General features: G+C 37.6%; 2 protein-coding genes and 1 pseudogene across 2 annotated transcripts in view; all 3 read left to right on the top strand.

Moving 5' to 3' along the window:
* Window positions 1-27467, top strand: part of LOC141760559 (ladderlectin-like) — a 138884-nt gene that overhangs the window by 17642 nt on the left and 93775 nt on the right. The gene's annotated exons all lie outside the window — the stretch shown is intronic.
* On the top strand, window positions 10671-14306 carry LOC141760560 (ladderlectin-like). The gene is made up of 6 exons (XM_074623457.1): window positions 10671-10767; window positions 12110-12160; window positions 12286-12395; window positions 12549-12683; window positions 12769-12880; window positions 14009-14306. Exons 1-6 carry the CDS (start codon window positions 10713-10715, stop codon window positions 14074-14076), a joined length of 531 nt encoding a protein of 176 aa, XP_074479558.1. The 5' UTR covers window positions 10671-10712; the 3' UTR covers window positions 14077-14306.
* Window positions 16315-17779, top strand: LOC141761216 (type-2 ice-structuring protein-like; annotated as a pseudogene).

The following is a 27467-nucleotide window of genomic DNA, read 5'->3' as shown; positions in this document are numbered from 1 at the left end:
TTAACCGATAGCGTTAATCGATTAAAATGCTTAATGTTGGTTAACGGTTAAACGGTTAATTATGGACATCCCTAGTTCCACCCCCATCAGTCACTTTATGTACTACATGAATGCACGGCAAGACTCAGTGTAGGAATTATGTATAAATATATATATATATATATATATATTTATTGATAAACCTCTAAAAAGAATTCACTGTCCTCTCTAGTTTTTGTGCAAAATTTTAAAATATTTAGTATTTGGCCTCATTAGATACATAGTTTTTATGGTTCATTGATTGTCTGAGAAAGCAGACAATTTATCCCTAAATAACTCCCTCTGTTTTTTTACAGATCGTAAGAAATTTGACGACACTCCTTGCTCTCTCCTAAGGCCGTCCGTCTGCGCCAAAAAGCCATGATATCTTTTTGGATAACAGAGTAACATGCAGTACCTATCACAACCACAGGAGTGTTGGGTGGATGTGTGATTATCTGTGTCTTCATCATCTGTAGCCTCTTGCATGTAGTAATCTATACTTCTTTCCTGTAACTGTTAAACTACTTAATGAATGTTGCCTGTTTGGCCTTTTCATTCTGGAGTGTTCTTCTTATCTTCTACACAATTAAAAGACTCAAGCATTGAAAAAAAGCCAGTCTGTGAGCCTAATGATTGCACACAGGAGAATCTCCATCACACAGTGAGGCTGAACATGCAGTTTGAGTTTTGTCAACAGGAAAAGAGGTGAAAGAAGAAGTTGAGCTTTATAGTTTTTAATTAAAAACACATATACAAATACACTGTACTGTATATTCAGTTATTATCTAAAACGGGTTCATGCTATCTTAAAGCCACTGAAATACAACTGTATGTTATTTTTTTTTGCTACAGCATGTGTATATACTGTTTATATAGACAACCTAAACTAAAATTAGAGACTGTTAAAACAAGCGTCAGAAAGACCTCTACCACTATGATCCTATTTCTAGGAGTTGTTTCAATACCTTCTACCGCCTATTTTATTTATAAACCGAGAGCTTACAAGACGATTGCCCTCAGAGTGTCAAAAACGGCACGTTCATTAATCTGCCGCCTATAACACTCAAGGATGTTTACCTGTTGCTTCTGCAAACTTGTGGTTTTTGCACCTGCCTTGCACACAGTTAACACAGGAACATGAACTTTACTTGGCACGCTAAGTTCACAAAAAAGAGAGATAAACGCACACACCTTACATGTTTGAAGCACTTGCGATTTACCTACGCAGTTACAAATGCACATCAAAATGCTTGTTTTTTTGGATATAAAAATCACATCTAGTAAAACATAAAGATAAAACTCAAAAGTAAAACCTTCCTTATTCTTATCAAATCTTTTCTAAGAACTGTTTAGCTCTTCAATTTTCAAGGCCTCATTCCTTCATCTTCCACATCATAGAAATCACACAGTAAAATATAATGAATCACCTTTAAAGTAACTCAAGACGAGTAGTTTTCAAAATGGTGAATGGACATAATGAAATTGAATATTGTTGAAAATAATCAAATGGTTATATGGTTAAAGGTGGTCAAATGATAAACAACAACACATGGTTAAAATATCATAAAGAGGATAAATGCAACTATCACATGCGTCAACAAAACTCAGCTTATGACAGTTTCAAATTAAACAAGCTTTTCTTAAATTGGTACTGGCAGTTATTTGTCAGTGCACATTTCTTTTAAGGAGTTTTTAACCCCTCAGTTACTTTTATTGTTTTTTGGGTCTTTTTAGTTTGTTTTTTAATCAATAATCATGTTCAATTATATTGACTGGGCCCTGTTGAAATGCATTTCACCTCCTATCCTTTCAACAAGACAAACTAAAAAAAACACACACACAGTACTACTCTTTTGTTTGTCAGAGCTGTGGGTTGCTTTCCTTCAGGCATCTTCCATCAGCTCTGGAGTCATTTGAGAGGAAGTTTGATTACACCGGCCTCTCCAGAGAGGAGCGTTTATAGGATCAATACCCTTTAATTGATATGATGGAAGACGCTGTTGTAAGGCAGGAAGTGAAAACATATTGTGGGAAATTTCCTCTGTGTGTGTAACATTTCTGTTGGTAGAAACGGAATATTATATTCATCACGATTAATCGCATGATCATCCATGATTAATCGCCATTATCGCAAATTAATCTCATATTTTGTATCTGTTCAAAATATACCTTAAAGGGAGTTGGTCGAATATGTAATACTCTTATCAACATGGGAGTGGACAAATATGCTGCTTTATGCAAAAATATGTACATATTTATTATTGGAAATCAATTAACAACACAAAAAAATGGGAAATATTGTCCAGAAACCCTCATAGGTACTGCATTTAGCATAACAAGTATGCTCAAAATCATAACATGGCAAACTGCAGCCCAACAGGCAACGGCAGCTGTCAGTGTGTCAGTGTGCTGACTTGACTATGGCTTGCCCCCAAACTGCATGTGGTTTTAGTCACGGATGAGCCCCCTACTTTGTTACACCCCTGCAGGTCAAGGGACACCTTTGAAAATGGCCATGACAGTTTTTCCTCGACAACATTTAGCGTAAGTTTGGAGCGTTATTTAACCTCCTTCATGACAAGCTAGTATGACATGGTTGGTACCGATGGATTCCTTGTGAATGTGATTTTTTTTACTATTTTCTGACATTTCATAGAGCAAACAATACATTGATTTATTGGTCTGCAGATTAATTGATAATGAAAATAATTGTTAGTTGCAGCTAGGAAGAGAAAAGAGAGTCATTCTGATACAAAAACCACTCAACTCACTATTTGGCATACTGAAAGAGATAACTGAACAATGAATTCAGAGACACTGGATGAGAACTTCCATCCATCCATCTTCAATCCCTTATCCGGGTTTGGGTCGCAGGGGCAACAGCTCCAGCAGGGGACCCCAAACTTCCCTTTCCCGGGCCACATTAACCAGCTCTGACTGGGGGATCCCGAGGCGTTCCCAGGCCAGTGTGGAGATGTAATCTCTCCACCTAGTCCTGGGTCTTCCCCGTGGTCTCCTCCCAGCTGGTCGTGCCTGGAACACCTCCCAAGGGAGGCGTCCAGGGGGCATCCGTACTAGATGCCCGAACCACCTCAACTTGCTCCTTTCGACGCAAAGAAGCAGCGGCTCTACTCCGAGTCCCTCACGGATAACTGAGCTTCTCACCCTATCTCTAAGGGAGACGCCAGCCACCCTCCTGAGGAAACCCATTTCGGCCGCTTGTACCCGCGACCTCGTTCTTTTGGTCATGACCCAACCCTCATGACCATAGGTGAGAGTAGGACCGAAGATGAGAACTTGTAAATTGTATTTGTTATTTCTTTATTTTATTACTATATTCACCCATTTTGTGAGAACAACACCTCTGCTGTCATTTACGACTGACAACTGTTTTTGTTTGTAATTTTAGTTTGAAGAGCCTAAAACAGCGTCGACACGATTCTGGTGAGATCACAATAAACTTTACTATATAATAAACTGATTCAGACACCATCAAGACGTCAGCTGTAAAATCACTGATTGTTGAAATAAAACCTTGATTGATACAAACTCCTAACTTTTGTCTTTTTTTATATCAAAATGTGCTTTTTAACTTGCCAGCACTTATTTCAGACATAAATTTCCATCAAGTTTATATATATATATATATTGGTGACATTTTTGGTGCTATGTTTTTGATATTCTAACTATTGCTCTAGAGATCAAGGTACAACTATGCCCTCTTCTGGCAATTTTTGGAATGCCAACTTCAATCTTAATTATATAAGAAAAGGACATAACTGCCTTTACCACTCTTTTGGAGCGTTGTAGAATGCTTTCTGCCTGGAAATCTCCTATTGGGATGTAAATATTCACTCAGAGGATGTAATGATCATGTCGCTAAGAAATGGCATCCTTTAATTTTTCATATTATAGCAACCTCTCTGTGTTGCTTCATAAATGAGACTCACCTGTTAAGTCAGTTGTATTAATTTACCTGCTCATGTGTCTTTCCCTTGTCTGTCTAATTGATACCGTACTGCAGTTTTACAGTATATTTACTGCATATTTATCTGCTTGGGTTGTTTAGATGTTTGGATACACCTTGTTTTTTTTTTTTTTCTGTATATTATACTTTTGAATCTTGTATACCACATCATACATATCTGCCAATAAAAAGTTTTTCATTTTTTTTACTTTATCAGCAATCAAGATGTTTTTAAGATTTCAAAACACATTATCATGTTAGGAGACAATTAAATTTTTATATACATAATTCATTTGATTAATATCCTAGCAAAATACTATATCCATAAAATTATATGGTTTAAAGACTTCCCTCCTTTTATACTTTTCAAGATACTAATTTTAAAATGTACTTGACTACTATTGAAAACTTAAAACTCAAAAATTATAATTGGGCAAAAACTATTAGATTGCTTTTTTTGGTTAATTTATTTATTTATTTATATATTTTCCTTTCCCTGCACTTATTATTTGTTGTATAATTTATTTTATTTTTTTATTATTTTTATGCTGTGGTATATATTTACTGCAATTTTTATAATGAAAAACTGGAACATTTATTCTTTATGTAACAACTGTATTGAATTCTCTATAGAAAAAAAAGAACGTATATTTCAAGAGTGAAAGTCAATTGTTCGTTCCATTACATAACATTTATAATAATAATAATAATATGTTCATTTTTAGGTGAAGTAAAGGGGGTCAGGAATCACCCATTTCCTAGTGATGTTTTTTTCTACAAGTAGATATCAGAACACTAAATAAATATTCGTTGAAGTATGTAATTATTTCATATTTATTCTATTTATTTATTGAATTACCAGAAAACATAATATATTTTGATATACAGTATATCATTATCGAGATATGAAATAATCAATATTGTGATAGAAAATTTAGGCCACATTGCCCAGCCCTATGTGGTTATATTGGAAAATAAGCACCATGGACAGCACCCATATCGGGCTAGGGTTACCTGAATATATGAGATTATGATTGTTTATAATGGGGCTGTAGGGAGTGTTATTTTTTTATATTCAAAGTTATATTTAGATTTTCTAATGAAGCCTGAATATCTGTTAATAAAAGTTCATGTCTTTTTTTGTTTGCAGCAAACTGGACAGCAAACAGTTTTTGACCGCAGAGAAAAAGTTGTTTTTGAAAGGCAAGGCAAGCCAGCTTTATTTGTATAGCACATTTCAACAACAGGGAAATTCAAAGTGCTTTACATAAACATTCAAGAACATTGCGACAAAGTGCAAAAGAACATTAAGACATAATTAAAACAGTTATAAAAACATAAAAACATAAAAACATTAAAGATTAGAAAATAAAAACAAGCTAAAAATAAAAGCTAGGATAGAAGCTAAAATAGAATCAAACACAAAAGAGTAAAAGCTCTAGTGCAGTATCAGATCATTATCTGGTTTAATTAAAGGCAGCAGCAAAAAGGAAAGTTTTAAGCTTTGTTTTAAAAGAACTCAGAGTTGTAGCGGTCCTGCAGGTTTCTGGGAGCTTGTTCCAAATATTTGATGCATAAAAACTGAAGGCTGCTTCTGCATGTTTAGTTCTGACTCTGGGGACACTAAGCAGACCTGATCCAGATGACCTGAGAGGTCTGGATGGTTCATAACATAGCAGAAGATCAGAAATATATTTTGGCCCTAAACCATTTAGTTCTTTGTAAACCAGCAGCAGTATGTTGAAATCAATTCTCTGAGTGACAGGGAGCCAGTGTAGAGCCCTCAGAACTGGACTGATATGATCCACTTTCTTGGTCTTAATGAGGACTCTAGCAGTAGCATTCTGAATCAGCTGCAGCTGTCTGATCGATTTTTTAGGAAGACTAGAAGCATTATTAATATTTTTTGGGACGTGGTTTGGCTGGCAAGGAATCAATGCTAAATTTGATAAATTTGCACAATCAGTAAAAATCTTCCTGTTTCTTCGCAGATTCACCATTCTTTTTCTACTACTTATTAGAACTGAGATAGAAGAAGCTCTCATCACACAGGGCCCCATCTTATCCTGGAAACAGTCACGTGTATCATTAGCCTTGAATCCTGGACCCAGCACATATCAATCTGTGCTTGCAACATTTTGTAAAGGAACATCCTTATCAGGCTGCGGAGACAGAGGCTGATTCCATCGTGGAGGGGATGGAGGTGGTGGGTGTCTTGTTTGTGGAGATGGTTTTCCAAAGTTGTTCGAGGTTGACGCCGAGGGGGGATTATGGGAGAGAAAATGGGTGTAGGGCAGGGAGTATGTTTAGTTCCAGCATTGACCAGCAGCATTCTGAATCAGCTGCAGCTGTCTCATCAATTTTTTAGGAAGACCAGTAAAGACGCCATTACAGTAGTCAAGTCGGCTGAAGATAAATGCATGGACTAGTTTTTCCAAATCCTGCTGAGACATCAGTCCTCTAATTCTTGCTATATTCTTCAGGTGATAGAATGCTGTCTTTGTAATTGTCTTAATATGGCTGTTAAAGCTCAGGTCAGAGTCCATGACTACACCAAGGTTTCTGGCTTGGTCCGAGCTTTTTAACATTACAGATTGTAGGTGAGCACTGACCTTTAATCTTTCCTTTTGGGCTCCAAAAACTACGACCTCAGTTTTGTCTTTGTTCAGCTGAAGAAAATTCTGGCACATCCAATTATTGACTTGTTCAATGCACTCACTCAGTGCTTGTATTGGACTGTAGTCTCCTGGTGATAGAGTTATGTAAATTTGTGTGTTGTCTGCATAGTTATGGTAATTTATTTTGTTGTTCTCAAAAATCTGACCCAGTGGGAGCATTTAGATGTTAAACAAAAGAGGCCCCAAGATGGAGCCTTGGGGAACTCCGCATGTGATTTTGTTCAGCTCAGATTTGCAATTACCTATAGACAGAAAGAAGTCCCTGTCTTTTAGGTAGGATTTAAACCAGCTGAGTGCTATGCCAGAAATACCCACCCAGTTTTCCAGTCGGTCTAGTAATATATTATGGTCAACCGTGTCGAATGCGGCACTGAGATCCAGTAAAACTAAAGCCGAAATTCTACCACTGTCTGTGTTCAATCGGATGTCATTGAAGACCTTAACAAGAGCAGTCTCAGTGCTGTGGTGAGGTCGAAAACCTGACTGGAAGACATCAAAAGAGTTGTTTAGTGCTAGAAAGCTATTTAATTGTTGAAAAACCTTTTTTTCAATTATTTTAGACAAGAATGGAAGATTTGATATCGGCCTGTAATTATTTACTATCGATGAGTCCAAATTGTTCTTTTTGAGGAGTGGTTTGATGATGGCAGTTTTCAGGGCATGTGGGAAGACTCCTGTAACAAAAGATGCATTAACAATCTGTAAAAGCTCTGAGACCATACAATCTGATACTTTTTTGAAAAGGCCTGTTGGCAGAATGTCAAGGCAGCATGAGGAGGATTTTAGATGTTGTATGATTTCCTCCAGGTATGTCTGATTTATTGGATAAAATTGTGTCATGTTATTTGCGCCAGGTTTAAGTGGACGCAGGGGCAACAAACATCCTGTACCTGATAAGGCGAAAGTGACTGCTTGTCTGATTTTGTGAATTTTTTCTGTGAAAAAGGAAGCAAATTCATTGCAGGCCCTGGTGGATAAAAGTTCAGAGGCTACTGACACAGGAGGGTTTGTTAGCCAGTCGACAGTAGCAAACAGGGCACGTGCATTATTATTGTTTTTGGTGATGATGTCAGAGAAGAAAGGACCGCCTTGCATTTTTCAGTTCTGAATTATAAATGCAAAGTCTCTCTTTATAGATGTCATAATGAACTTGTTTCGACACTCTTTTTTAATTTCTTACCAACATGGCATTTCTCCATGGAGATTGAGAATGATCAGACAGAGCAACATCCATCACTACAACCTTGGAAATGTTCAGGCCCTTTGATATGATTAAGTCCAAAGTGTGTCCCCTATTGTATGTGGGCTCCGTCAAATGCTGACTCATTCCATAGTTATCAAGAAACTGACAAAGTTCTTTGGTCCCTCTGTCCTGTTGGTTGTCAACATGGATGTTAAAATCACCAACAATGACTACACAGTCAAAGTCAACACAAATTGTAGGCAGCAGTTCAGTAAAATCATCCAAAAGGTTTGCACAGTATTTAGGTGGCCTGTAGATATTCAGAAACAAAGCTCGAGAAGAGGAGTTCAGCTGAACAGCGACCTATTCAAAAGAAGCAAAATGTCCATAAGATATCTGTTTGCATTGGCGAGAATAATTAAACAATATGGCAACTCCACCTCCTTTCTTATGCATTTTAGTTTCGCTCATAAAACTAAAGTTGGGAGGAGTCGACTCGATAAGAACAGCTGCACTGTTATTTTGGTCTAACCAAGTTTCAGTTAAAAAACATAAAATCAAGCTTGTGCTCAATAATAAAATCATTGATTAAAAAACTTTTACCTGCCAAAGACCTGACGTTTAACAGGGCTAGCTTTAATGTGCTAGAAGCATTATTAATATTTTTTGGGACGTGGTTTGGCTGGCAAGGAATCAATGCTAAATTTGATAAATTTGCACAATCAGTAAAAATCTTCCTGTTTCTTCGCAGATTCACCATTCTTTTTCTACTACTTATTAGAACTGAGATAGAAGAAGCTCTCATCACACAGGGCCCCTGTTTATACTGGAAACAGTCACGTGTATCATTAGCCTTGAAGCCTGGACCCAGCACATATCAATCTGTGCTTGCAACATTTTGTAAAGGAACATCCTTATCAGGCTGCGGAGACAGAGGCTGATTCCATCGTGGAGGGGATGGAGGTGGTGGGTGTCTTGTTTGTGGAGATGGTGCCAAAGTTGTTCGAGGTTGACGCCAAGGGGGGATTATGGGAGAGAAAATGGGTGTAGGGCGGGGAGTACGTTTAGTTCCAGCATTGACCAGCTCCTTCATGTGGTCAGTGAACTCAAAGAGGGGGGAGGAGGGAAAAAGGGTGACAAGCGAGGAGGAGGACGTCTCCTCTTGTCTCTGCTGTATCCAAGGGCTGGCTTGTGGTGGGGGGTGAAATGATTCTTCTTGAAGTCCCCTGGCACATTGTGTTGTGTCTTCCTCCAGTGGTGATTCCTCTTGTCTCGCGTCCTTGGCAGAGGGAACAGATGAATGACGCAGGAAGTAGATTAGGTTGGAGTTGAACAATTTTACTCCTGACTTGTTTAGACAGAGTCCATCTGCCTTGAATAGATGTCTACGGTCCCAAAAAAAGTTAAAATTGTCAATAAAATGCACTGAGTGGGATTTGCATGCTGTTGAAAGCCATGTGTTCAGTCCCAGCAACCTGCTGAATCTCTGAAAGGCTAAATGCCAGTAAATATGCATTGAAACAGAATATTTCTTAAGATAAAAACATATTGTGAATTTTGGAAATGATTACATCTTTTTTTCTATATTTTTTAAATATATATATATATATGTATGTACATATATATGTGTGTGTATGGAATAAACATGTTTTATTTTAACAGTTAATAATAATTGTTATTAATTATAATAACAAGGTAATGTTTTTTAAGCTAAAATTAGCATTTGGTCAAGAAAGAATTTCAGCATTTTCTGGCAATAATTTTGTCTTCTTCTAGAATTTCCTTGTGATTATTATGAATGTATTACACTGATATTACTCCATCATTATTGTGACAAATTCTACCCCATAATGACTAGCTTAGTACTATTATTATTCTCACTATAATTCCCCATGAAATATTTTTTTGACCTATCCAGTAAAGGTGACCGTTTCTCTACACTGTGGTGTGTGTGTGACTGTAATTACCTTGTGTTGTCTTTTCAAACGTGGCTCTTTTATTTGTTTGTTTTGGATCTGTTCCCTAGTTCAGTACAATTTCTAGACGAGGAAGTATGAATGCGAATCATAGAGATAACAGCCATTGAAATTATTTTTCAACCTGTATTTACACACGGTGGGTATAAATGAGAGCGAATGGTCTTTTTCAGCAGCACCCTGCTCCACGTGAATACAGTTACAAACATTTTGCATTTGAACATCTGCAGCTCCTCTTGGGCCTTAGGGCTAAAAGGTCAGTCCACTCTCACTTACCTCTGATAGTCTGATGACAGTTTTAGATCTCCGTCTCTTTATTTTATTATCTAGAGTAACTAGAGGACGTTGATTCTGGTTGTTGTTGTTGAGAGAACTATACTGTACCTGATGTGTTTCACTTCATCATTTGATATGATACTTTAATATCTATGTTTCAATCTTAGGTGTCATGCTTCACCATTTCTCTGCCAAGAAAGACAAGAATTTCACCGTCTCATTGCTCGAACTTTGTTTATCTATCAAAGTAACCAACAGAGTGGCAAGTGGTGTTCTGATGACCCTGTACAAATACAGTAGCCATTGATTTTATCACAAGGGGGGAGTACGTTGAGATATTTATTGAAAACAAAGATTTAGATAATTCACAGTATATAAGAGCTGGTGTTTCTCTTGTTCAGCACCTCCACACAGGAAGGCTGAAGCTACAAGCTGAGAGACAAGAAAGAAGATAATCCTGCAGAAGGTCAGCTTCATCTCTCTTATCATCATCTCTACTTCCTCTAATGGACTCTAGTCCTCACGTTCTTCAGAAGTATAACTCTCACGTCTGTTTCTCTTTGTTGAAGATCATTTTGACCATCATCATCATCATCATCTCATCCACGAAGATGCTGACTGTTTCTCTACTCGTCTGTGCCGTGATGGTTCTGACCAGAGCTGCTTGTGAGTGTTGACTTGTACATCTTGTACTTTTTACTTTACAGATTACAATTTGTCTTATCCAACAGTTTATATAAAGGAGTTAAAATTAGCACAGCCTTAAACATCTACAGCTGGAGATGTTCCGATACCTGAAGTTGCGGTTCAGGTTCAGTTCTTGCAAGTATTTGTACTCTTTTACGTACATCCTTGTACCTTGTTTAACAGATTTTAGCAGCTTGCTATTTAGTAACCCCCCACAAACAAGCGTGCAGGAGACCAGTGAGAAAGACGTTGTGTGTTCAGCTCTCAGTACCTTTGTACTTTGTAGCTGCTGGTGATGAAAACCCAACATTTCCTGATTTTGCTGCTTCATAGTAAAAGCTTTTAAATAAAAATACAATGGCCATTAGTCACAGCTGTACCCTGGTATCGAATCAGTTCATAGACTGGCGTACTCTTTTATTTATTTACTTTTTTATTTATTTTTTATATTTATTTTTAAATGTGTGTATTTATGTAATTATTTCTGCATGATTTTCCCTTTGCATTTCTTCACTGTAGTAAGAAATATGCAAATAAATGTATAAAGAAAAGAATACAGAAACAAATAAGAAATAAATAAGGGATCAATGCAATGGGAAAATCGTGCAGAATTAAATGCATAAATACACAAACTAATACACACATTTAAAAATAAATTAAAAATGAATGCAAATATAAATAAATAAATAGAAAATAAATAAATACATTTTGAAATTCATAAAAATAAATACATTAATAAAGTAAAGGAAAATCAAACAGAAGCAAGAGTGTGGATTTACAAATGTAGAGTGTGACAGCCTGAGTGTGAGGACAAGGGCTGAAGCTGGAGTGCATGAAATCTGTGCAAGCAACAATATATCTTGAGTGCAAGCATACAGTTTGAGCAGAAGCAGAACAAATTTAAGCGCGAGTAGGGGCTATTTGAGTGCGAGGACAGGGTTTTGAGGGAAAGCATTGCAAAATCTGATCGTGAAATCAATGAGTCATGTTCTCAAATTGAAAGACCTGAGTAAAGATAGGAAAAAAGCTCCATAAAAATGCAACATACACGTTAATGCAGCAGTAATATTAATCCAGAAACATCATAAATAATAGTAAAACACTGACACGGAACATTTTACTGCACGATGAATACTTTTACTTTTCATACTTTACACGCATTTTGCTGATTATTCAGTTAGTTTACAACCGGAAGTAACCACGTGTTGTCCTTCTTCACTGGAATGAATAGGGAGCAAATAGCGTTTGCATGCTATTATTGTGAACGTAGAGTAACAGCAGCACATGAACCGAGTCACTAAATGCTGTGTCAAATTTCCAGCTGTTCCAGAGGCAGAGCCAGGTGAGAGGACAGGACCGCTCATTCAAGAAGGTGAGTTCAGCTCTGCACAGTGTCTTTCACCTCGTTGTTTTGGTTTCACAGCTGAAACTTTTCTGTTTTCACTCAAATCTACATTGGTGCCTCCATGTTCAGACCTTTTCTAAATGTTTTTTCAGTGAAGAGTCACATGGTCAAGAGGTCCTTACCTTGCCCCACTAATTGGACTGAGTGGAGTGGTCACTGTTTCCTCTACATTCCAAATCGCATGAAATGGGCTGATGCTGAGGTAATCAGCTGTTCAGTGCAGAATGCTTCTATGCTGCGTCCATTCTGCTGTTACACATGTTGTTAATTGACATATTTCTGTCTTTGCATTACTTGATATGTAATGTGTCATTTGTGTGTCTCCACACCATTCCACTCTTTCTATCCTTTATAGAGACATTGTCAGGACTATGGTGGAAACCTTCCATCAGCGAACAACCGCGATCAGTACAACAATATTCAGAATGTGGTACATAGTGTCACTTCGAACGATACAGAGGCATGGCTCGGAGGCACTGATGCACAACAGGTATGTCACTGATTAAACACAATGTAAAGCAACAAATTAAAAAGAGTGTTTAAACCATACTGTCTATTGTATTCTGATCTTCTAGGAGGGTACCTGGTTCTGGATTGATGGTAAACCTTTTTTGTACGACAACTGGGATCGAGGACAGCCTGATAATAATAATGGGACTGGACATTGTCTGGTGATGAACTATTCAGGTAAATATATATATAGAGCGTGAGAAAGGATTTTTCCTGAGGTCTTAGCAGGGTTATGGTTAAAGAATTATCAATGCAGACATCAGTACAAGTGATGATAATGGTCGGTAGGTTGGTTTCCAACGGACAAGGCACATTAAACTAACTATTGGACAACTGACAATATATCATTCCATTGGCTTCAAGACAAATTGGCACACTGAAACCACTTCCTCTTTAGCTTGGCCAGGCAGGTGAAGGTTTGTGCAAAGCATTTGATGGAGTCAGTCATAAAGTTATAAAATATCAAATTTGAACTTTTCTGCTTCAAAGTTTTGGGTTGGAGTTGATGTTGTTCCCATTTTTTAAGCCAATATTTTCATTTTCACTGCAAATGTGTATCGGTTCACAATATTGGTTATCGGTCTCCCTGATTGCTAATAGTCGGTATCAATCCTGAAAAAAACATATCGTTCGACCTAGGGATGCTAATTTTGAAAAATGTTCTTAACCGATAACCGACCCTCGTTAACCGGTTTTAACCGTTAACCGACAAGATTTGTGCCTTGCATGCAGCGGTGTACCAGCTGCGTTGTATCAGGACAACAGACAACTGAGTCCCACGTAGGTGTAGCAGACAGTGTGTGTACAGTTTATTTGTCGGTGAATAAATGCTATGAAACTACAACTCCTCCGCTCCACTCAAGCAAGCTGGAGAGACCGGAGCCGACTTCCTGTATCCTGCAACTCCGGCTCCGCCTCTTAAGGTGACGAGCCGCTCCTCTGAGCCGCTCAGCTTTTGAGTTAATTATTAACATTGCTTTTAACCGTTTTAACCGATAGCGTTAATCGATTAAAATGTTTAATGTTGGTTAACAGTTAAACGGTTAATTATGGACATCCCTAGTTCCACCCCAATCAGTCACTTTAAGTACTCCATGAATGCACAGCAAGACTCAGTGTAGGGCTTATATATATATATGTATTTATTGATAAACCTCTAAAAAAAATTCTGTGTCCTCTAGTTTTTGTGCAAAATTTTAAAATATTTAGTATTTGGCCTCATTAGATACATAGTTTTTATGGTTCATTGATTGTCTGAGAAAGCAGACAATTTATCCCTAAATAACTCCCTCTGTCTTTTTACAGATGAACTGAAATTTGACGATCAGCCTTGCTATGTCACAAAGCCGTTCGTCTGCGCCAGAAAGCCATGATATCTCTTTGGATAACAGAGGAACATGCAGTACCTATCACAACCACAGGAGTGTTGGGTGGATGTGTGATTATCTGTGTCTTCATCATCTGTAGCCTCTTGCATGTAGTGATCTATACTTCTTTCCTGTTACTGTTAAACTACTTAATGAATGTAGCCTTTTAGGCCTTTTCATTCTGGAGTGTTATTCTTATCTTCTACACAATTAAAAGACTCAAGCATTGAAAAAAAGCCAGTCTGTGAGTCTCATGATTGCAAATTAATACACGCAAAACTTTTTACAACACGATGTGATGGAGGATGTGTTGAGTCTTGAAATCTCAAGCCTTGGGCCTGGAACGGCTGAGATCTCAGTTCAATTTTCTTCAATGTTCAATTTTAATGGTGTCAGAAAGTCAACACAGGTTACTCAAATGAATCACTTGATGCTGTACAAGAATATTGCAAGAAGCAGAGTTTTCATTGTGTTTAATATCAACAGACACAAACACAACCAAAACCCGAGCCGGTCCGGACATTACTGTCCGTGGGCTTTACATCATAACCTTATATACTTGGAACAAAGAACTCATCCCTCCTATCCTGCCATCATACATTTTAATATTCTTCACTTCTACTGGTCTCTGTCAAAATATCTTACTAATCAGCATATACCCTATACCATACATATGATCTAGGTGCCTCCCCGACATCCTTTATGTCAGAGACAGATTCTTTGTTTTGGGCCCCTTGCAGCTGCGAGGTGATTTGAGTTCATTACAAGCATTACATCACTACAGCTGTGAGTTACAGCATTGGGGGTCTATGCAGCAGCACTATGATTGTATGCTGTTTCAGTAATAAACACAGGGTTATAGGATTAATACTTTTATCATTGTTTATCACATTTTTATATAGTTAAAAAGGGATTACTTCTACAGATGTTAGCATGACATGGTTGGTAGCGATGGATCCCTTAGGTTTTCTGGTTTCATATGATAACAGTATTTTGTTAATATTAATGTGTAAGGGATAATGTACAGCGAGCCGGTCGTTGTTGTGAAAGAATCCCCGACACTCTCATCGCCCTGAAGGGGATTCTTTCACAACAACGACCCGCTAACATTATCCCGCTTATTACACAGCTACTTACTGAAGAAATCAATATTTTGACACGAAAACGATCCGCCAGAGTCCGACATCAGAGCTGCACCCATAGCAACGGACTGTTGTAGAGAAACTACAGACCGCCGTGATTGACCAATCCGAATCGAGCATTTGGTCAAGAAAGAATTTCGGCATGTTCTGGCAATAATTTGTGTTGTTCTATTGGTATTGGATTATTATGAATGTATTACACTGATATTACTCCATGATTATTGGAAAAACTTCTACCTCATAATGACTAGCTTAGTACTATTATTATTCTCACTGTAATTCCTGGTGAAAAATGTTTTAACCCATCCAGTAAAGGTGACCCTGCCTCTACACTGTAGTGTGACGTGGCTCCTTTATTTGATTGTTTTGGATCTGTTCCCTAGTTCAGTAGAATTTCCAGAAAAGGATGTTTGAATATGAATCCTAAAGATAACAACCATTGCCAATATTTTTCAGCTTATATTTACCCACGGAAGGTGTAAATGAGAACGGATGGTCTTTTTCAGCAACACCCTGCTCCACCTGAATACAGTTACAAACATTTTGCACCTGGACATCTGCAGCTCCTCTTGGGCCTTGGGGCTGAAAGGTCAGTCCACTACACTGTACCTGATGTGTTTCACTTCATCATTTGATATGATACTTTAATATCTATGTTTCAATCTTATGTGTCAAGCTTCACCATTTCTCTGCCAAGTAAGAGAAGAATTTCACCGTCTCATCGCTCAAACTTTGTTTATCTATTAAAGAAAACAACAGAGTGGCAAGTGGTCTTCTGATGACCCTGTACAAATACTGTAGCCATCGATATGATCACAGGGGTGGAGTACGTTGAGATATTTATTTAAAACAAAGATGGATAGATAATTCACAGTATATAAGAGCTGGTGTTTCTCTTGTTCAGCACCTCCACACAGGAAGACTGAAGCTACAAGCTGACAGACAAGAAAGAAGATAATCCTGCAGAAGGTCGGCTTCATCTCTCTTATCATCATCTCTTCTTCCTCTAATGGACTCTAGTCCTCATGTTCTTCAGAAGTATAACTAACATGTCTGTTTCTCTTTGTTAAAGATCACCATCATCATCATCATTTTCTCAACCATGAAGATGCTGACTGTGTCTCTACTCGTCTGTGCCGTGATGGCTCTGACCAGAGCTGCTTGTGAGTGTTAACGTAGGGCAGCAGTTATTGTGAATGTAGAGTGACAGCAGCACATTAACCGAGTCACTAAGTGTGTGTGTGTGTGTGTGTGTGTGTGTGTGTGTGTGTGTGTGTGTGTGTGTGTGTGTGTGTGTGTGTGTGTGTGTGTGTCAAACCTCCAGCTGTTCCAGAGGCAAAGCTTGTTGAGAAGACAGGACTGCTCATTCCAGAAGGTGAGTTGGTATTTGTTCAGATTTTTTACAGAAATGCATTGTGCAAATGAATATAGTCATTCTTATGATCAGCTCTGCAAAATTAAATGAAATTCAATTTATTTTTAATTAGCGTCAAATCATAACAGAATTTATCTCGAGACGCTTTTTATAAGAAGATCTAACAAGACAGGTACAGTGACAAGTCTTTTGTCCAATGCCATTAGGAATGGGGTCTAAGAGACAGGTAGATGATTTGAGATGATGAGATCACTGAAAGTGTCTTTCACCTCGTTGTTTCGGTTTTACGGCTGAAACTTAACTGTTCTCACTCTCTTCAGCTCCATTTCCAGCCGTTTTAAGTGAAAACGCTCTGATAATCCTTGTTCAGATCTTTTCTAATTGTGTTTTCAGTGAAGAGTCACGTGTTCAAGTGGTCTTCACCTTGCTTCAGTGATTGGACTGATTCCAGTGGTCGCTGTTTCCTTTACGTTCCAACACTCATGACCTGGGCTAATGCTGAGGTAATCAGCTGTTCAGTGCAGAGCGCTTCTACGCTGCGTCCATTCTGCTGTTACACATGTTGTTAATTGACATATTCTATAACTCCACTCTCTCTGTCCTTTATAGAAATATTGTGAGCACCATGGTGGAATCCTAGCATCAGTCCACAGCTTCAAGGAGTATAACTTGATTCAGAATGTGATACAGACTGTCACTCATAATTATCCACTGACATGGCTCGGAGGCTCCGATTCACAACAGGTATGTCACTGATTAAACACAATGTAAAGCAACAAACTAAAAAGCGTGTTTAAACCATACTGTCTATTGTATTATATTGTATTCTAATCTTTTAGACTGGTACTTGATTCTGGAGTGATGGTACACCTTTTAATTTCAACTACTGGGCTCGAGGACAGCCTGATGGCAATGGTAATACAGGCTGTCTGGTGATGAACCATGGAGGTAAATATATATATTACACATTAAAAGCAGTCTACAGGCTGACAGAGGAAACACAGAAAGTTGTCATTTTTTTTAAGTTGGGCTACAACCTGTTCCCTCATTTGAAATAAAAAATAATTTATACGTGTAAAAAGTTACATACAGTCCCTTTAATAACTCCCTATGTCTTTTTACAGCTCAGAAGAAATTTGACGACCAGCCTTGCTCTCGCCTATGGCCGTTTGTCTGCGCCAAAAAGCCATGATATCTCTTTGGATAAGAGAGAAACATGCAGTACCTATCACAACCACAGGAGTGTTGGGTGGATGTGTGATTATCTGTGTCTTCATCATCTGTAGCCTCTTGCATGTAGTGATCTATACTTCTTTCCTGTAACTGTTAAACTACTTAATGAATGTTGCCTGTTTGGCCTTTTCATTCTGGAGTGTTTTTCTTATCTTCTACACAATTAAAAGACTCAAGCATTGAAAAAAAGCCAGTCTGTGAGCCTAATGATTGCACACAGGAGAATCTCCATCACACAGAACATGCAGTTTGAGTTTTGTCAACAGGAAAAGAGGTGAAAGAAGAAGTTGAGCTTTATAGTTTTTAATTAAAAACACATATACAAATACACTGTACTGGATATTCAGTTATTATCTAAAACGGGTTCATGCTATCTTAAAGCCACTGAAATACAACTGTATGTTCTTTTTTTTTGCTACAGCATGTGTATATACTGTTTATATAGACAACCTAAACTAAAATTAGAGACTGTTAAAACAAGCGTCAGAAAGACCTCTACCACTATGATCCTATTTCTATGAGTTGTTTCAATACCTTCTACCGCCTATTTTATTTATAAACCGAGAGCTTACAAGACGATTGCCCTCAGAGTGTCAAAAACGGCACGTTCATTAATCTGCCGCCTATAACACTCAAGGATCAGTATCACGGTTGCTAGCGATCCCGTAGCTCCCGAGAGAAACGGCTAGTTCTCAGTGTGAACGTCCCGTTGTTATCGTATTACCCCCAATCTGAACTCCTCCTCGGCTATTAGCCGGCTCCATTCTCGACTTGGAGTAAACTATGTTATTAAACTACTGGCCTACTGTTCGATCTATTCAAAGCAATCAATCAAACATAAAGTTACATCTTTAACTCTGTTCACTGATTCTCCCTTTAATAACATAACAGCATGGCCTCGGTATTTACTTCATCTTAGTAATGTTTGCCGTAGAGCGGAGAGCACTGAACTTACCTCTCGGAGCATCAGGAAAGCGAGCCTCGAAGCGGTTCAACTTCATGTGTTATATACATGTACTCTGCCCGCAACTCTGCACCAGCTCAGAACAGAAGCACCCTGTCTAAGCAGATGTTTTCCTGTTTGCAACAGTTGCTTTTCCCGTTTACCTGTTGCTTCTGCAAACTTGTGGTTTTTGCACCTGCCTTGCACACAGTTAACACAGGAACATGAACTTTACTTGGCACGCTAAGTTCACAAAAAAGAGAGATAAACGCACACACCTTACATGTTTGAAGCACTTGCGATTTACCTACGCAGTTACAAATGCACATCAAAATGCTTGTTTTTTTGGATATAAAAATCACATCTAGTAAAACATAAAGATAAAACTCAAAAGTAAAACCTTCCTTATTCTTATCAAATCTTTTCTAAGAACTGTTTAGCTCTTCAATTTTCAAGGCCTCATTCCTTCATCTTCCACATCATAGAAATCACACAGTAAAATATAATGAATCACCTTTAAAGTAACTCAAGACGAGTAGTTTTCAAAATGGTGAATGGACATAATGAAATTGAATATTGTTGAAAATAATCAAATGGTTATATGGTTAAAGGTGGTCAAATGATAAACAACAACACATGGTTAAAATATCATAAAGAGGATAAATGCAACTATCACATGCGTCAACAAAACTCAGCTTATGACAGTTTCAAATTAAACAAGCTTTTCTTAAATTGGTACTGGCAGTTATTTGTCAGTGCACATTTCTTTTAAGGAGTTTTTAACCCCTCAGTTACTTTTATTGTTTTTTGGGTCTTTTTAGTTTGTTTTTTAATCAATAATCATGTTCAATTATATTGACTGGGCCCTGTTGAAATGCATTTCTCCTCCTATCCTTTCAACAAGACAAACTAAAAAAAACACACACACAGTACTACTCTTGTGTTTGTCAGAGCTGTGGGTTGCTTTCCTTCAGGCATCTTCCATCAGCTCTGGAGTCATTTGAGAGGAAGTTTGATTACACCGGCCTCTCCAGAGAGGAGCGTTTATAGGATCAATACCCTTTAATTGATATGATGGAAGACGCTGTTGTAAGGCAGGAAGTGAAAACATATTGCGGGAAATTTCCTCTGTGTGTGTAACATTTCGGGGGATCTGTTGGTAGAAACGGAATATTATATTCATCACGATTAATCGCATGATCATCCATGATTAATCGCCATTATCGCAAATTAATCTCATATTTTGTATCTGTTCAAAATATACCTTAAAGGGAGTTGGTCGAATATGTAATACTCTTATCAACATGGGAGTGGGCAAATATGCTGCTTTATGCAAAAATATGTACATATTTATTATTGGAAATCAATTAACAACACAAAAAAATGGGAAATATTGTCCAGAAACCCTCATAGGTACTGCATTTAGCATAACAAGTATGCTCAAAATCATAACATGGCAAACTGCAGCCCAACAGGCAACGGCAGCTGTCAGTGTATCAGTGTGCTGACTTGACTATGGCTTGCCCCCAAACTGCATGTGGTTTTAATCACGGATGAGCCCCCTACTTTGTTACACCCCTGCAGGTCAAGGGACACCTTTGAAAATGGCCATGACAGTTTTTCCTCGACAACATTTAGCGTAAGTTTGGAGCGTTATTTAACCTCCTTCATGACAAGCTAGTATGACATGGTTGGTACCGATGGATTCCTTGTGAATGTGATTTTTTTTACTATTTTCTGACATTTCATAGAGCAAACAATACATTGATTTATTGGTCTGCAGATTAATTGATAATGAAAATAATTGTTAGTTGCAGCTAGGAAGAGAAAAGAGAGTCATTCTGATACAAAAACCACTCAACTCACTATTTGGCATACTGAAAGAGATAACTGAACAATGAATTCAGAGACACTGGATGAGAACTTCCATCCATCCATCTTCAATCCCTTATCCGGGTTTGGGTTGCAGGGGCAACAGCTCCAGCAGGGGACCCCAAACTTCCCTTTCCCGGGCCACATTAACCAGCTCTGACTGGGGGATCCCGAGGCGTTCCCAGGCCAGTGTGGAGATATAATCTCTCCACCTAGTCCTGGGTCTTCCCCGTGGTCTCCTCCCAGCTGGTCGTGCCTGGAACACCTCCCAAGGGAGGCGTCCAGGGGGCATCCGTACTAGATGCCCGAACCACCTCAACTTGCTCCTTTCGACGCAAAGAAGCAGCGGCTCTACTCCGAGTCCCTCACGGATAACTGAGCTTCTCACCCTATCTCTAAGGGAGACGCCAGCCACCCTCCTGAGGAAACCCATTTCGGCCGCTTGTACCCACAACCTCGTTCTTTTGGTCATGACCCAACCCTCATGACCATAGGTGAGAGTAGGACCGAAGATGAGAACTTGTAAATTGTATTTGTTATTTCTTTATTTTATTACTATATTCACCCATTTTGTGAGAACAACACCTCTGCTGTCATTTACGACTGACAACTGTTTTTGTTTGTAATTTTAGTTTGAAGAGCCTAAAACAGCGTCGACACGATTCTGGTGAGATCACAATAAACTTTACTATATAATAAACTGATTCAGACACCATCAAGACGTCAGCTGTAAAATCACTGATTGTTGAAATAAAACCTTGATTGATACAAACTCCTAACTTTTGTCTTTTTTTATATCAAAATGTGCTTTTTAACTTGCCAGCACTTATTTCAGACATAAATTTCCATCAAGTTTATATATATATATATATTGGTGACATTTTTGGTGCTATGTTTTTGATATTCTAACTATTGCTCTAGAGATCAAGGTACAACTATGCCCTCTTCTGGCAATTTTTGGAATGCCAACTTCAATCTTAATTATATAAGAAAAGGACATAACTGCCTTTACCACTCTTTTGGAGCGTTGTAGAATGCTTTCTGCCTGGAAATCTCCTATTGGGATGTAAATATTCACTCAGAGGATGTAATGATCATGTCGCTAAGAAATGGCATCCTTTAATTTTTCATATTATAGCAACCTCTCTGTGTTGCTTCATAAATGAGACTCACCTGTTAAGTCAGTTGTATTAATTTACCTGCTCATGTGTCTTTCCCTTGTCTGTCTAATTGATACCGTACTGCAGTTTTACAGTATATTTACTGCATATTTATCTGCTTGGGTTGTTTAGATGTTTGGATACACCTTGTTTTTGTTTTTTTTCTGTATATTATACTTTTGAATCTTGTATACCACATCATACATATCTGCCAATAAAAAGTTTTTAATTTTTTTTAATTTTTTTTACTTTATCAGCAATCAAGATGTTTTTAAGATTTCAAAACACATTATCATGTTAGGAGACAATTACATTTTTATATACATAATTCATTTGATTAATATCCTAGCAAAATACTATATCCATAAAATTATATGGTTTAAAGACTTCCCTCCTTTTATACTTTTCAAGATACTAATTTTAAAATGTACTTGACTACTATTGAAAACTTAAAACTCAAAAATTATAATTGGGCAAAAACTATTAGATTGCTTTTTTTGGTTTATTTATTTATTTATTTATATATTTTCCTTTCCCTGCACTTATTATTTGTTGTATAATTTATTTTATTTTTTTATTATTTTTATACTGTGGTATATATTTACTGCAATTTTTATAATGAAAAACTGGAACATTTATTCTTTATGTAACAACTGTATTGAATTCTCTATAGAAAAAAAAGAACGTATATTTCAAGAGTGAAAGTCAATTGTTCGTTCCATTACATAACATTTATAATAATAATAATAATATGTTCATTTTTAGGTGAAGTAAAGGGGGTCAGGAATCACCCATTTCCTAGTGATGTTTTTTTCTACAAGTAGATATCAGAACACTAAATAAATATTCGTTGAAGTATGTAATTATTTCATATTTATTCTATTTATTTATTGAATTACCAGAAAACATAATATATTTTGATATACAGTATATCATTATCGAGATATGAAATAATCAATATTGTGATAGAAAATTTAGGCCACATTGCCCAGCCCTATGTGGTTATATTGGAAAATAAGCACCATGGACAGCACCCATATCGGGCTAGGGTTACCTGAATATATGAGATTATGATTGTTTATAATGGGGCTGTAGGGAGTGTTATTTTTTTATATTCAAAGTTATATTTAGATTTTCTAATGAAGCCTGAATATCTGTTAATAAAAGTTCATGTCTTTTTTTGTTTGCAGCAAACTGGACAGCAAACAGTTTTTGACCGCAGAGAAAAAGTTGTTTTTGAAAGGCAAGGCAAGCCAGCTTTATTTGTATAGCACATTTCAACAACAGGGAAATTCAAAGTGCTTTACATAAACATTCAAGAACATTGCGACAAAGTGCAAAAGAACATTAAGACATAATTAAAACAGTTATAAAAACATAAAAACATAAAAACATTAAAGATTAGAAAATAAAAACAAGCTAAAAATAAAAGCTAGGATAGAAGCTAAAATAGAATCAAACACAAAAGAGTAAAAGCTCTAGTGCAGTATCAGATCATTATCTGGTTTAATTAAAGGCAGCAGCAAAAAGGAAAGTTTTAAGCTTTGTTTTAAAAGAACTCAGAGTTGTAGCGGTCCTGCAGGTTTCTGGGAGCTTGTTCCAAATATTTGATGCATAAAAACTGAAGGCTGCTTCTGCATGTTTAGTTCTGACTCTGGGGACACTAAGCAGACCTGATCCAGATGACCTGAGAGGTCTGGATGGTTCATAACATAGCAGAAGATCAGAAATATATTTTGGCCCTAAACCATTTAGTTCTTTGTAAACCAGCAGCAGTATGTTGAAATCAATTCTCTGAGTGACAGGGAGCCAGTGTAGAGACCTCAGAACTGGACTGATATGATCCACTTTCTTGGTCTTAATGAGGACTCTAGCAGTAGCATTCTGAATCAGCTGCAGCTGTCTGATCGATTTTTTAGGAAGACTAGAAGCATTATTAATATTTTTTGGGACGTGGTTTGGCTGGCAAGGAATCAATGCTAAATTTGATAAATTTGCACAATCAGTAAAAATCTTCCTGTTTCTTCGCAGATTCACCATTCTTTTTCTACTACTTATTAGAACTGAGATAGAAGAAGCTCTCATCACACAGGGCCCCATCTTATCCTGGAAACAGTCACGTGTATCATTAGCCTTGAATCCTGGACCCAGCACATATCAATCTGTGCTTGCAACATTTTGTAAAGGAACATCCTTATCAGGCTGCGGAGACAGAGGCTGATTCCATCGTGGAGGGGATGGAGGTGGTGGGTGTCTTGTTTGTGGAGATGGTTTTCCAAAGTTGTTCGAGGTTGACGCCGAGGGGGGATTATGGGAGAGAAAATGGGTGTAGGGCAGGGAGTATGTTTAGTTCCAGCATTGACCAGCAGCATTCTGAATCAGCTGCAGCTGTCTCATCAATTTTTTAGGAAGACCAGTAAAGACGCCATTACAGTAGTCAAGTCGGCTGAAGATAAATGCATGGACTAGTTTTTCCAAATCCTGCTGAGACATCAGTCCTCTAATTCTTGCTATATTCTTCAGGTGATAGAATGCTGTCTTTGTAATTGTCTTAATATGGCTGTTAAAGCTCAGGTCAGAGTCCATGACTACACCAAGGTTTCTGGCTTGGTCCGAGCTTTTTAACATTACAGATTGTAGGTGAGCACTGACCTTTAATCTTTCCTTTTGGGCTCCAAAAACTACGACCTCAGTTTTGTCTTTGTTCAGCTGAAGAAAATTCTGGCACATCCAATTATTGACTTGTTCAATGCACTCACTCAGTGCTTGTATTGGACTGTAGTCTCCTGGTGATAGAGTTATGTAAATTTGTGTGTTGTCTGCATAGTTATGGTAATTTATTTTGTTGTTCTCAAAAATCTGACCCAGTGGGAGCATTTAGATGTTAAACAAAAGAGGCCCCAAGATGGAGCCTTGGGGAACTCCGCATGTGATTTTGTTCAGCTCAGATTTGCAATTACCTATAGACACAAAGAAGTCCCTGTCTTTTAGGTAGGATTTAAACCAGCTGAGTGCTATGCCAGAAATACCCACCCAGTTTTCCAGTCGGTCTAGTAATATATTATGGTCAACCGTGTCGAATGCGGCACTGAGATCCAGTAAAACTAAAGCCGAAATTCTACCACTGTCTGTGTTCAATCGGATGTCATTGAAGACCTTAACAAGAGCAGTCTCAGTGCTGTGGTGAGGTCGAAAACCTGACTGGAAGACATCAAAAGAGTTGTTTAGTGCTAGAAAGCTATTTAATTGTTGAAAAACCTTTTTTTCAATTATTTTAGACAAGAATGGAAGATTTGATATCGGCCTGTAATTATTTACTATCGATGAGTCCAAATTGTTCTTTTTGAGGAGTGGTTTGATGATGGCAGTTTTCAGGGCATGTGGGAAGACTCCTGAAACAAAAGATGCATTAACAATCTGTAAAAGCTCTGAGACCATACAATCTGATACTTTTTTGAAAAGGCCTGTTGGCAGAATGTCAAGGCAGCATGAGGAGGATTTTAGATGTTGTATGATTTCCTCCAGGTATGTCTGATTTATTGGATACAATTGTGTCATGTTATTTGCGCCAGGTTTAAGTGGACGCAGGGGCAACAAACATCCTGTACCTGATAAGGCGAAAGTGACTGCTTGTCTGATTTTGTGAATTTTTTCTGTGAAAAAGGAAGCAAATTCATTGCAGGCCCTGGTGGATAAAAGTTCAGAGGCTACTGACACAGGAGGGTTTGTTAGCCAGTCGACAGTAGCAAACAGGGCACGTGCATTATTATTGTTTTTGGTGATGATGTCAGAGAAGAAAGGACCGCCTTGCATTTTTCAGTTCTGAATTATAAATGCAAAGTCTCTCTTTATAGATGTCATAATGAACTTGTTTCGACACTCTTTTTTAATTTCTTACCAACATGGCATTTCTCCATGGAGATTGAGAATGATCAGACAGAGCAACATCCATCACTACAACCTTGGAAATGTTCAGGCCCTTTGATATGATTAAGTCCAAAGTGTGTCCCCTATTGTATGTGGGCTCCGTCAAATGCTGACTCATTCCATAGTTATCAAGAAACTGACAAAGTTCTTTGGTCCCTCTGTCCTGTTGGTTGTCAACATGGATGTTAAAATCACCAACAATGACTACACAGTCAAAGTCAACACAAATTGTAGACAGCAGTTCAGTAAAATCATCCAAAAGGTTTGCACAGTATTTAGGTGGCCTGTAGATATTCAGAAACAAAGCTCGAGAAGAGGAGTTCAGCTGAACAGCGACCTATTCAAAAGAAGCAAAATGTCCATAAGATATCTGTTTGCATTGGCGAGAATAATTAAACAATATGGCAACTCCACCTCCTTTCTTATGCATTTTAGTTTCGCTCATAAAACTAAAGTTGGGAGGAGTCGACTCGATAAGAACAGCTGCACTGTTATTTTGGTCTAACCAAGTTTCAGTTAAAAAACATAAAATCAAGCTTGTGCTCAATAATAAAATCATTGATTAAAAAACTTTTACCTGCCAAAGACCTGACGTTTAACAGGGCTAGCTTTAATGTGCTAGAAGCATTATTAATATTTTTTGGGACATGGTTTGGCTGGCAAGGAATCAATGCTAAATTTGATAAATTTGCACAATCAGTAAAAATCTTCCTGTTTCTTCGCAGATTCACCATTCTTTTTCTACTACTTATTAGAACTGAGATAGAAGAAGCTCTCATCACACAGGGCCCCAGCTTGTCCTGGAAACAGTCACGTGTATCATTAGCCTTGAAGCCTGGACCCAGCACATATCAATCTGTGCTTGCAACATTTTGTAAAGGAACATCCTTATCAGGCTGCGGAGACAGAGGCTGATTCTTGTCTCTGCTGTATCCAAGGGATGGCTTGTGGTGGGGGGTGAAATGATTCTTCTTGAAGTCCCCTGGCACATTGTGTTGTGTCTTCCTCCAGTGGTGATTCCTCTTGTCTCGCGTCCTTGGCAGAGGGAACAGATGAATGACGCAGGAAGTAGATTAGGTTGGAGTTGAACAATTTTACTCCTGACTTGTTTAGACAGAGTCCATCTGCCTTGAATAGATGTCTACGGTCCCAAAAAAAGTTAAAATTGTCAATAAAATGCACTGAGTGGGATTTACATGCTGTTGAAAGCCATGTGTTCAGTCCCAGCAACCTGCTGAATCTCTGAAAGGCTAAATGCCAGTAAATATGCATTGAAACAGAATATTTCTTAAGATAAAAATATATTGTGAATTTTGGAAATGATTACATCTTTTATATATATATATATATGTATGTACATATATATGTGTGTGTATGGAATAACCATGTTTTATTTTAACAATGAATAATAATTGTTATTAATTATAATAACAAGGTAATGTTTTTTAAGCTAAAATTAGCATTTGGTCAAGAAAGAATTTCAGTATTTTCTGGCAATAATTTTGGCTTCTTCTAGAATTTCCTTGTGATTATTATGAATGTATTACACTGATATTACTCCATGTTTATTGTGACAAATTCTACCCCATAATGACTAGCTTAGTACTATTATTATTCTCACTATAATTCCCCATGAAATATTTTTTTGACCCATCCAGTAAAGGTGACCGTTTCTCTACACTGTGGTGTGTGTGTGACTGTAATTACCTTGTGTTGTCTTTTCAAACGTGGCTCTTTTATTTGTT

Source organism: Sebastes fasciatus, chromosome 22 (genome assembly GCF_043250625.1).
Source record: "Sebastes fasciatus isolate fSebFas1 chromosome 22, fSebFas1.pri, whole genome shotgun sequence".
NCBI lineage: Eukaryota > Metazoa > Chordata > Actinopteri > Perciformes > Sebastidae > Sebastes > Sebastes fasciatus.
This window is presented reverse-complemented; position numbering and strand designations above follow the sequence as displayed.